This window comes from Leptonotus elevatus, chromosome 4 (assembly GCF_054856555.1).
Source record: "Leptonotus elevatus isolate MCC_2025b chromosome 4, RoL_Lele_1.0, whole genome shotgun sequence".
NCBI classification, from domain to species: domain Eukaryota; kingdom Metazoa; phylum Chordata; class Actinopteri; order Syngnathiformes; family Syngnathidae; genus Leptonotus; species Leptonotus elevatus.
Genome location: NC_141242.1, coordinates 18,414,731 through 18,427,916, shown reverse-complemented (window position 1 = coordinate 18,427,916; position 13,186 = coordinate 18,414,731). Strand labels below are relative to the sequence as shown.

The window sequence follows — 13,186 nt, the reverse complement described above, 5'->3', positions numbered from 1 at the left end:
AATTCCAGGGCCACTGAAAAGCAACAAACCTACAGTATGCACGCGTGCGCCTGTCCAACAAATACTGTATAGTAGCGCTGGGCTAGCATTGGTGCTCATTGCAGAAGAAGGATCATCAAGCTGTGGAAGAGTCATCTAGTCAGTGACTTGCCTGAGGGCACTTAAGCAGGGTAAATATTTGTTGACAGGAGTGCCTTGGGATTACTTTGGTTTTAGCCCTTAATACAACAATGAGCTTCATCCAAGTACTGACTTTTTGTGTGCCTAATTGCCATAAAAACTGTCCTCCGCTCACTTAGATTAGTGTGAATAATTATGAAAACATTTTACAACATTGTACTTGGCAGTACCGCATTTTAGTTTGGCTCCTTCTCGATCAAACCTAGTCAAAGATTGAAATTGATCACCTTCAGGTGGTGATCAGAAAAAAATATAAAAAATCGGCCTCTTCAATCTATCTATGTGAAAATGTGGCAAAGTAGCTACACAGAATGTCTGACAAGTTGCAGGACAAGTGTCACAAAAGACAAACAAGATTTTATCCCTTCAATGTAATCGTCCTGGAGTATATACTTTTTTTCAAGTCCAGTGGGTCTACAAAGAGGTCCTTCTGGATTTGCTTTGTACAGTTTGGACAGGACAATGCAACTGCTCACAATGACTTGAGCATCTGACAGTTCCTGGTTGAGAACTATTTTCTAAGCTCAAAGGCGTGACCAAGGGGGACCCGTTTCAAAAACGTGGAGAACATCAAGAAGGATGTGACGACGGAGCTGCAAAAGATCCTGGAAGAATCGTTGAGTGCAAAAGGGCGTGAAAGAGAAGGCTCGGAAAGCGTGTTTGATTACTTTGAATGGGCAAAACTTGAAGTTTGGATATGAAATATATCTTTTGTGACACCATTTTTGGAACTTTTCTGACAAACCTTGTATTCTTTTTCTGGAATCTGAACTTTGCCGTCAGGTAGGCGATATTGAGCCTGTAAGTGTAAATCCAATCGTTACAGGGTGTCCCTCCCACGATCGATCTGTGTTTTGAAAAGGCAACTTGCTTAAAGGGGAAGTCAACCCCCCAAGAAATTCTTGACAATAATATATTCTATGCAGCCCCACTAGTTTAACTCTTTGACTGCCAGACGTTTTCAGAAAAGGGATGCCGTCAGTGCCAGCCGATTTAAGCATTTTGACTGATCTTTCAAGGTCCACAGAAAATGTTCTGTTTGGACTATGGAAACACACGTACTACCAAATGAAAGATTGGACTTTCATCTTTCATCAGAAAAAAAAGTTTGTTTCTACCTTATTCCGTTCTTTAGTAATCAACAATAGAAAATGGTTAGTTTGACCCAATTTCGCCTGTTTTGGACCAAAATACGGAGAAATCAAGCTTTTAGTGAAACGATATTATTTCATGCATTCTAGTGAATTTGACACTTCTTTTTGTCCATGAATGATGCCACAAACACCTAAATAGTGCTTTACTTCTATAAAACACTACCACCAAGAATGAAAAAGTGTTTTTTGATAGCAAAATACGTTTATTTACATTCAACAGTGTAACAACTTGACAACAATTTGGCAAACTATTTACAAATGTGTGCAACTGTGGTGCTATTTACAAATATGTGGATGTTTCAACGACAGTTTTTCTTTGTGTAACACTCTCCTGCGTGCAAGGAGACGCAACCGCATTTGCACAACAGATTGCCTCTTCGCGTGCTCCACTTTCTTGCCGGCCGTTTTTTTCCGGGGAATAGCAAGTATATACTGCAGTGTGTGTTGCCATCAAGTCTAATATCAGGATCATGCTACGGTTTCGTTACGTCTCGCTTCCTCGTGTCCTTCAGTTGCTATACCGGGTGGTAAGAGATGTTCTGATCCATCTTATCCACTCCATTCATGGTGGCATCGTAGTCCAGAAACAGTGTCTTCTCCGTGATCAGACTGTACCCGCTCCTCCGATGAATATGCATTGGACTCGGGGTACTCTTCATTGTCCGATCGAATGTCCGCTTGTGCAGCTCCGGCGTTAGCAGCGCTAGCCGCGCTTAGCCGGTGAGGCTTACTACGTGTTCATAACAGTCGCGTCAAGGCTTCCAACTTTGGCGTCAAGCTCGGAGTCATCATCATCATCATCATCAATCTGCATTGGTCGATGCCAACTCTCCATCGCCCGATCGAATGTCCGATTGTGTAGAAGTACCCGGTCGGCTATTGTGCGCGTTTTGCGGCCTTAGCAGCGCTAGCCGCGCTTAGCCGGTGAGGTTTACTACGTGTTCATAACAGTCGCGTCAAGGCTTCCAACTTTGGCGTCAAGCTCGGAGTCATCATCATCATCATCATCAATCTGCATTGGTCGATGCCAACTCTCCATCGCCCGATCGAATGTCCGATTGTGTAGAAGTACCCGGTCGGCTATTGTGCGCGTTTTGCGGCCTTAGCAGCGCTAGCCGCGCTAGCCGCGCTTAGCCGGTGAGGCTTACTACGTGATCATAACAGTCGCGTCAAGGCTTCCAACTTTGGCGTCAAGCTCGGAGTCATCATCATCGTCGACATCAATGCGCTTTTTAGTATTGATTGATGCTTTCCGTCTTTGAAAAAAATGCTCAAGCGTGAGCTGCTGGCAACCGGTTGCTTGGTCAGCCATTGTGGGCTTCATGAGCCATTGTCTCCTCAACACTCTAGCTCCGCCTCACGTCTTCTACTGACGCCCACGGTGGGCGGCCCATCCAACCTTGTGCAAAGAGAGTCATCGCTGCCCTCTAGGGGCCAAAACGAGTCTTTTACTAATCAGATCTGCCTGATACTTTCAGCACAGCTGCCCAAGGCTTTCCTGCACCCGTTTTTAAAAAAAAACAAAAAAAAACAGGGGACGTCTTTTAACGTCCTCGGCGCCCTTCCCTAGGTTTATGCTAAACGTTTTATAACGTTTATGGCAGTCAAAGAGTTAAATACGGTATTTTGGTTAATATTGCATTAGTGGAATAGGAGTTAAGCAGCAAAATCCTGCAGTTTTTATCAATACCAGAAGGCGGCCATTTTGCCACTTGCTGTCAAGTGAAGATGACATCAATGTTGCTCAGGTCTCAGGTAACAACCAATCATAGCTCAACTTCAGAAAACAGGTGAGCTGTGATTGGTTGCTGCTTGAGCTCTTAGCAACATTAATGTCATCTTCAGTTGACAGGAAGTGGCAAAATGGCCGCCCCCTGAGATAGATAAAAAAGGGCTGGATTTTGCTTCATAACTCTTATTCTGCAAATGTAATATTAATCAGAATGTCATGTATAGACCAGTGAAGTCACATATAACATATTATTGTCAAGAAATGTCTACGGTTGACTTCGCCTTTAATCAAATAAGTAATTGGTTTAAAATTCCTATTTATTAGTTTTCGCATCTGTGTTGACTTTGGTGATGCACTTTAAAAAATTTGTATTGGTTATTCGAATCACACCCCATGAAAATGTGTGTATAACTGGAAATGGATGCACAATTGTTGTGCTGTGACGGTTTGCTAAACTTCAAACTCACCTTTATTTTGCCATTGGGCTGCAGTAGCTCTGTGACAGACACCTTATCCTGCTGCAGCCGTCTCTTCACAAGCTTGGAGCAGCAAACGTTGATGGCTCCTTGCACATGTGACGCATTGTACTCAGAAAAGGTCCTGCTGTCTATCACCAGCAAGCGCCCGGTTCCTCTCTGGATGAGGCTCGCCAGGCGCTTGATGTCCATGGTGCTTCGTTTCGTTGGCCCTTTCTCCCCTGCCATGATGTCGGAGGGGCGCCGTGGTCCCTCTGGGCCGAAGATGAGGGTGTGGATGAGGAGCAGCGCAGGAGGTGGAAGAGACGGGCAAAGAAAGGCGGGGTCAGAGGATAAACGGGATCATTGAGGCAGGTGTTGAGAGATTCACGCTGCCTGAGAAAAGAAAAGAAAATACTTATGTGAGATTCAAAATCCAGACTAAAATGAAGTTTTATTGCCTTTTAAATGTGTTTGTCAACATAACAGATCGCCGCAACATACGTGACCACTTCCACAATACTAGCATGCGCATGCACGTTTGTGTGTGAAGGTTGCTCCGATGTTGCTGGTACGGCAGCTCATGAAACAGGAAACGATGGGACGGGGAGTGAGATAAATTAAGCCGGGGGAATTTGGAGCACAGGTCTGGACATGAAGGATAGCCAGTGAGTTACTGTACGTGTGTGTGCATGGGTGTGCGTGAATGTGCGTGTGCGCATGTGTTCAACTGTTCATAAAATTGATGGACTGCCTCTTTCAATCTGTCACTGCTGATCACTTCTCTTGGTTGATGTTCACCTCAGCATTTGCGGATCAGAGAAGATGAAGCGGTTTGTGGGGGCAACGTGCAAGCACGCTAGGCTGAACACGACCATCAGCAACTTGCGTACCGTTTGTTTGACAGAAAATACTCTATGGGTTCACGGGTACTTCCCTGACAACAACATGTCAGGCGGCAAGCGAGAAGGTCAGTGTGAATGCTGTGCTGGTTTATTCATCCACAGGCACATGGTGTCATGAAATATAGATTGGCCTCCTCTCATTTACCCCTGGAGCCTAAATGGAAGTTTAAACCTCAGGTGAAAAGGGAGAGTAACGTGAGGCAGAGGGCTACAAACAGGAAAGGGGGGTCAACAGAAAAGGGTTTCTCTTCAGGGTATAATTTAGCAAATGAACGCAAAGCCACAGTCAAATAAATAGATTGTCACATTAGGATCAAATGCAAAGCTAAAAATACTACTTTGCATACTGTAAAACCTCACAATTTTGTCACAACAAGTTAGAATGTGTGACCATATTTCACAAGACATCAGCTCAGAGAGCATCAAAATGATGATTATTTTTTATGTGTTTGGTAATGCCAGCACAAAAGGTCAGTAGTGACGGCCAAGAGGAAAATATCTACAGTCATGAGAACTACAGCACATTTTAAAATAGGTCACTGGTACAGGGAAGGTAATAGTATATTATGGTTAACAAAATATAGGTACAGTATTTAAATATAATTATTGTGGCAGGAACGCATAATGCATAATGGTGTATGGTACATAATATTATGTTATATTTTATGTTGAGAGTAGTATATGAATATCAAATACAGTATTGTTGATATATTGATAATGAAATAGAGATTGGGGCAACCCAAGCTCCAAACGCATCCTATGTTATAAACCAGCAGCGCGTACGTGAACTGCTTCCATCTGTAGCCTGACGCTTACTTTTTTGTGACGCTCTGAATAACCGAACAGCACTTAGTGCGACCGGATGACATTTTTACCAGCACACACTGAAAATATTGGTCGCAGTCTCGAGCCCTGGCTTCAGATCCACAGCCAGAGAAAAGCATTTGTCATTTCTTCCGCCAAATGCAGCTAAGCCATCTTAATGTAAGGGAGTGGTGAAGTGTGACACAAGAGAAAGACATGACGCCTGCAGGCTGCCATCAAGACATTCACACGTGTTGCAGAGCCAAACGTGACATCAAAACCTCTCAATCCCAATTGCTTGCAAATCCAAATGCAACACTGGAAAAAAAACTACTTCCGTGTTTTTTGCACATGATTAAAATGTGGCAAACTGATGTAAACGTCCCATCTTCTCTTCAAAAATAGCTCAATGTTAGTTTAACACACAAAAAAATGGTCCTTTGACAGCATGTTGCTTGGGGAACTGCCTGATGTAGAATGAAGTGAGATCCAAAATTGTCAACATCATAAACATATGGCTACAACACAGAAAACGAATTGATTTAATCTCATTAGCTTGCTGCAAAGTCATTACACCCCCAAAGCAGACCCCCCTGCTACGATACAACCTGCCCGTCTTCTTGACATAAAGCATACCTTACATGATGATGCAGAGCTCAGCCAAGCAGCTAAAAGCACAGCTTCCAAAAGTGTGTTTGTCCGGATTGCCTAATACTGAGCACGACGTCTGATGCTGTGTAAGTCTAATGGTTTTCTCCAAGTGACCGTCCTGCCTCCTGCATCCATCTCTTCCCAGCTTTTGTGCAGAAAACAGGGATGGGAGGAGTGGGCTGCTTTATGCAAGGTGCACCGCATCGTTGCTAATATCATGCCTGTGTGCGCAGAGGAGCCTGCTTGCTTGGACGAGAGAGGGAAGAATACAGGAAGAAGTAGAGGCAAGAGAAAGAATACGTTGATGGACTATGACAGAGCCCAAACTGATCTAATCATTAGTCTCCACCATAATGAAGTGTTAGGGTAGAAAACGCAAACCAAAACAAACGTGCTCTTCGAGCTAAAGGAGGAAAGAGTGAGCAGCTAGCTGGGAATCGGAAACTGAGGGAAACATGCTGAGGCAAGATGGAGCAGAATGAGAGTTTGCAGGCCCGGAGCAGATTCTGCTGTTGCCATAGAGACAGTCCAGCTGGGGTGATGGAAGGGGGTGGGGAGGGTGATGGTACCGACAATCAAGCTAGCTCATCACCAAGCAAGTTGCATTATCCCCTTGTTCTTTACCCTCCCTTTCCCCTTGATGTTTACAGGGTGGACACGGTTGCCAAGTCAGCATTGTAGTTCAACCTTGAGAACAGGCACAACAACCAGAATAACTGGTTCAGCTTTACTTTAATTAGCCCTCGTTGGCTAATTTGAATATCTAAACTTCCTGAACAGAACTGGAACTGTCAAGCCACTTGAGAAAAATCATGCTAAAAGCGCACGTTTTCAGACAACCATGAGTTTGTATGACTTTGCCATTCTATGGAATTAAAACCAAACAACCAAGATGCTGTGAATATCCCCATTCATCTACTTGATTGTGTTCTCAGGATAGTGAATTGATTGCAATTGTTCTGTTCTGGTCATCTTTGAAGATCATCTGAGCAGGCGTCATCAGTTCATGCAAACAGGCTAGATAAGGCCGCTCGAGCCTCAGTTCTTAGTTCGAGGCACATCCCAACCAAGCATGGCATTCCTCTTTTAGGATGCAAAATGACTGTTGGAGATAGGCCCACATAATTCCCCAAGTCAAATGCCATAATTATGTAAAACACCTTAAACTAAAGATGCTACTCTTTACATACTACATATTGTTTTATTTCAAATACACTATATAAAAGCAAAAATAACAAAAATCTAGTCTAGATACTTCGGAACCTAATTGTAACTCAACAGCAAGATGACAAAAAAACAAAACAAGCATTTTAAATTAAATCATAAAAATCTCACTTCATTGATTACTTTTGGTCCAGTCCAACCTCAAAAAGGCTTTTGAAGTCATTTATAATGAATTTAACTCTTCAACTGGTAATCAGATAGCACACACTTTTTAGGAAGTAAACTTCAGAAGAAGTCAATCAATACTGTTGGTAAAATGTAAATATCGCCATAGAAGGCATCAATGAGGAAACAACTGGAAGGTAACCAACGCTGACGTAACACCATGCAGGTTATTCATTAACTCATGCACAACATTTCCTGTGGCCAGTCTGTCGGATGACGTTAGCCGGTTCTTTGTTTCACAATATGACGCTCAGTTGATGGTGAAGATCACAACCACTTGTAGGGTCGATTAGGCTTTAATGTGTTGTGTGTGCAGTCGCCTTCAAAATAAGTCCAGCCTCGTGACTGTCGATAATATTGGCGGGGAAACAAACCAAATCATGGTTTGCAAAGAATTAACACTACAAATCACATAGTATGAATTTAGAAGCAGATTATTTGATTGTAAGTGGTCATCAATGTTGGTTGATTTAATATGAATGGTGTAAAAAACAACAACAACATTTAGCTTTCGATCAAACACGGAAATGTTTGCATTAGGAAACAAATGCAACTGTTTGTTGTATATATATATATAGGCCTATGGCATGCAAAACAATGCAATGACACCTAATTGATTATCAAATTAAGTGAGAATTATTTTGATAATTGATTCATCTTTTAGTCCTTTTTTAATTTAAGAAAAAGTCCACATATTCAACATTTGAGCTTCTCCACATAACAATATTGCATTTCTGTAGTTCTCCATGAATACAGAATGAATAACTTCGACAATTTGACTCAAAACAAAACATTTACAAACTACTTTTACTTTTGAAAACAACAATCAACATGTTACATGTCTGACATGTTACAGTTCATTGATTAATAAACAAAATAAGCGACAGTATAATCGATTATCAAAATGATCATTAGTTACAACTTGCAGCCCTAATATATATGCATATTTAATATAACTAATTCATCACACAATTTTCCATAATTAATCATGATTAATTTTAATTATTTTTCCACATCTAATATCTACAAAGCTTGCAACAGATATTCACTTGAGTAAAATCTTGGAATTTGTGTGAAATAATTACATAGAAAGTATTTAGAAGACTGTTCTCATAGCTTTCCTTGATCCTTGAATACATCCATCTATTTTCTTAACCGCAACCACCAAAGTTTTTTTTTTACATAATTGAAATTATTCTCCAAAGTTAATGCTTAACTTTTGACATTAACCCCTAAGATAGATAGATAGATAGATAGATAGATAGATAGATAGATAGATAGATAGATAGATAGATAGATAGATAGAGGTGGGCAGAGATATATTAAGACAGATGGTTTGTGGTTATGGATTTCAGTAGCAAAGATCTGCACTGCAACATGGTCACACTGACAGATGTTTCTGCATGTGTATGTTGACTATTTATAGACAATATAGGCAGAATGCTAGTATTGCATTTGCAATGGCATTTGCATAGGCTCCTGTACATTTTGTTAATAAACCTGTGGGTTTGTTTCAACATACAACTATGAATTCCAAAAGCTGTTGCTCAAAAACGGATCTATGCTACGTGAAAGTGCATATGCAGCAAATGCTAATCTTTACATTTGATATTAATTACATTAATTACATATTATTAATTAAATACAATCCATCTACTTTGCTGTTCTAACGGCAAAGCGTGCACCCCCCCCCCCCCCCCCCACAACCTTTGGAAACATACAAAAATAAATGGATCATAGGCTTGTTTGACAAAATAGTTTGCAAGGATGGGGGATTTGCGGCCATTATAATAAATCGACCTTCACAAAATTCAGCATAGGGAGATTGAAGTTGCTATGATTTCCACCGCAGTAGACGGCTTTGTCAATGGTTCACATAGAGGGAACCTGCCGTGTGCTTGTTATGACGCGTGGTTATGTCCGCATGCACAGTAACACATGCCATTAACAGCTTCTGGTTTAAAAAAGAAAAAGAAAAAAAGCATTAGTGTGCTCTAAAAAAGGAAGGCTGCTGCTCTTACCTTGCATCCTGCGGCTGTTAATCGAATAATTTCTATCCAACAACAAACGAGGCGATCATTTTGAGCGTGATTAATTCCCATCGAAGGAGACGCACGCGCGCACTGACAGTGGATGTGAGAGGAGGGGGGAGGATAGGAAGGGAAGGGGAGGGGGGTTAAGAGCACCCAGCTAACAGAGGCTAACTGGAGCTAGCATTGTGCTGTGCGACACAACACACACGCCCCTTACCTGGAGCTGCTGTCGGGGTCTGGCAGTCATTGAACGGCTTCCGTGCGACGAGGGGGACACCGGTGGGGTCGTCATGAGTTTGGCCGCTCGTGGCCGCCGGTGTCCCGGGGCACAGCGCAGCTGACACGGGGTGACAGCGCCAGGAGCGAGCCGCACATGAAAGCGCGGCTTACCATTTAATTGTTTTTGTGAAAAATAAATAACTAAAATAAGAAATGCTAAAGAAATAAAGCGACTGATAAGTTCTCTAGCCAGCTAGCTATGTGTGTTTGTTAAAAGGGGTGTGGAGGTCGTTACAAAAGGTACACTTTAACGCTTTCTTCAACTAACGCGATGAGGTCATGGTTTAGTAGTCAGGGAGAGAAAAAAATAGGAAAATATGAGGTTACGTCACATCCAGCCAATCAGCGCGGGCGTCTCGGGGGCTGAATGACGTCAAAGACACGGATTAAAGGGCCTGCCCGACTTTTTTTATTTATATATTTATCTTTATTATAAAGTAGGCAAGCGTTTTTATGGGTGACGAGTGTAATGTCTCGGTAATAAGTAACGCTGTCGACAGATGATTACATCCACCAACACTTTTCGATGAGAGAAAACATATATGTGTTCTTCTTCATTCAGTGACATAGGCGTACATTGTGATTAGAAAAAATCCTCGCTTGTCTTTCACTGTCATTCTTATTATGTACGCACAAAACAACACCTCCATGGCGGTCCAAAGCTAAATCTGACAATACAATACTGATAATATTATTGATCATAATATTGTTAATTTCCCTTGAGAACGTATAATTATATATATATATATATATATATATATATATATATATATATATATATATATATATATATATATATATATATATATATATATATATATATACACACACATATATATATATATATATATATACATATACATATACATATACATATACATATACATATACATATACATATACATATACATATATATATATATATAATGTTTGCTTTAAAAAAAAAACGGCAACAACAATGAAGTGCCAGACAAAATAACATCACAGTAAATAAATAAATTATCAGGAAATACTTACAAGTAGAGTTTGCTGTCTCAAAGAAAAAAGAAAAAGAGGCATATATCTTGAAATATCATTATAGAGACCATGCAGAATAAAAAAATAAAATAAAAATTATTTTGTTTTTAAACTATACATTTTTATAATATGCACATAAAAAAAATGTTCTAGACCATGAATACATATGTATAATTTTTGCTTTTTAAAAAAACGGCAACAACAATGATGTGCCAGACAAAATAACATCACAGTAAATAAATAAATACATAAATAATCAGAAAATACTTACAAGTAGAGTTTGCTGTCTCAAAGAAAAAAGAAAAAGAGGCATATATCTTGAAACTGTCTTTATGACCTGACAGTAGAATATCATTATAGAGACCATGCAGAATTCCCCCCCCCCCCCCAAAAAAACTATAAATTTTTATGCACATAAAAAATATGTTCTAGCCCATGAATATATATATATACATACATACAGTAATCATAGGTCTCTAGTAATTGTTAATGATACTACATAGGCCGTGCCGTGCCTCCTAATAGGAAGTTGCCTGATTCGTCACCATCTTTCTGCTACGGATACCTGAAGGAGAAGAACTTCGCAAACATATTCATTGGTGGTATAGGCTTGCAAAGCGTGGTCTCTGTGCAGAGGTAACATAGTGTGCTTCAAAATGCACGCAGTTGGAACTTAGGATGTTGCATTTTATTAGTTCACCAATAGATGGCAATGAATTCTACACAATGTCCTTTAAAGGGTAATCACGGCTCAAAACAGGTGAACTGTGATTGGTCATTACTTGAGCCCTAAGCAACTGTGACGTCATTTTCAGTCGACAGTAAGTGGCAAAATGGCCGCCCCCTCTGAGATGGATAAAATGAGATGGATTTTGCTGATTTATAAATTTTCTACAAGCACAATATTAATCAGTTAGACTAGTGAGGCTGCATTGAACATATTGTAAATAATTTTTGGGGGTTAACTTCCCCTTTAAAAGAATGGGAAAATCATCTCTCTCTGGCTCTATTTTATGCCTCTAACTTAATTCCTTATGATTATTTCTAAACATGACGCGGCACGACAAAACTTACCAAACAGAGACTGTCGAGACAGAAGGCATGGATGAATAATGTGTCATCATTTTTCTATGAATGCCACAAACATGCACTCTCTCACACACGCTCAGTCTGACGATCTTGGCTCCAGCACGCAGCTCTGCCGTGGGCAGATTGTAGTTAGCAACAAAAGTTAAAATGAAGGAACGGGACTGCCCTCAAGACAAATAAAGGATACATATCTGTAATGGTGATTTTCTATGCGGCCGCCAAAGTCTTCGTTCTCGTCGCGTCATCATCAACTCAATTCTATTTGTAATTGATTGCACTTTCCAAAATACGAATCGAACCGGTAGTATTTCATGTATGGCAACTTTCCAATGTGAATAAGCTATGCTACCATTGTAGCAGTCAGGCTAACGTGTCGGCTTGTACACAGTGCACATTGTATGTACAGCTGCTGCATGTTGCATGCATATTCGTAATGGGTGTAACTTTAGTCAGGGCTGACGGTACATTCAATCTCATCTCAGACTACACCTATACAAAACTTGAAGCTAAGGTGTCAAAATGGTAAAAAACAACAACAAATGAACAAAGTTGCATAAATAATTGAAAAACAATGTGGAAATGTGAAAAGCATTGATTAAAGAAAAATCACAATAAGCTATCTTAATTAACTATTTAACTTGTTTTTGTTACTCTAGGCACCAGCTCACCCACTAGTGAGAGGAAGGAATCTGTATGGAAAATTAATGAATGGATGGATGTTACTCTGGTTAATATTTCTCATATAATTGAAAAAGAAAACATAAGAAAAGATCAGGCTCTGATTATTTTTAATTGCTCTTGGGAGCCCACTTGTGGTCACTGGGCCTAATTGCCTGCTCTGTATATATATATATATATATATATTTTTTTTTTAAGTGGGCGTCTTTATTAATGTATTGTTTTCTATAACGACCCCTGAAGCTGATGCAGAGAAATCCCAACATTTATCAACATAAGATTACTTTAACTGATTAATTCATGTTTCTTGATATATTAACTTTTCTGAGTGATTAGCATATCTGCCTTGCAGTTCTGAGGTTTGGGGTTCCAATTTCGTCTCAGGCCTAACTGTGTGGAATTACCATGGTCTCCCCATGCTTGCGTGGGTTTTCTGTGGGTATTCTTTCCACATTCCAAAAACATACTTGTTAGGTTACAAGGAAATGCGACACAAGAGATAAACACACAACACAATAATACAACTGTATATGAAATCACTATGCAGGCGTGGTTGGATAAATAAGTAAATAAATATTAAATTACTAATTCGGAATCAAGCACATCACGATGTAGTTAGCAAGTGACGAGCTGGTTGATGGTGCAGTGTGACGCTTACTAATTTTTATATTTTCATACACTGACATCTAGTGGCACTTCTATTTAATTGCACCATTGTTGTACAACTTTGTCTCGGTGAAGAACTTTCACAAAAATTGAGTTTATTAGTGGCTATATGGGTATTTACATAGGAGTAAAAACCAATAGATAGCAAAACAGG

At 40.1% G+C, this 13,186-nt stretch overlaps 1 protein-coding gene across 3 annotated transcripts in view; it reads right to left on the bottom strand.

The window, feature by feature from the left end:
• dusp8a (dual specificity phosphatase 8a) overlaps positions 1-9,897 on the bottom strand; it is a 46,504-nt gene extending 36,607 nt beyond the window's left edge. Inside the window, exons 1-3 of one of the 3 annotated variants that reach the window (XM_086073916.1) lie at positions 9,521-9,897; positions 9,292-9,393; positions 3,534-3,917 (exon numbers count right to left, since the gene is read on the bottom strand). In XM_086073916.1, coding sequence (XP_085930042.1) covers positions 3,534-3,770 — 237 coding nt within the window. In that variant the 5' untranslated portion in view covers positions 3,771-3,917; positions 9,292-9,393; positions 9,521-9,897. Of the gene's footprint in view, positions 1-3,533; positions 3,918-5,866; positions 6,258-9,291; positions 9,394-9,520 lie in introns of those variants that run through there. The other 2 variants (XM_086073917.1, XM_086073918.1) reach the window with 2 other exon arrangements.
• Positions 9,898-13,186: the final 3,289 nt, after the last annotated feature.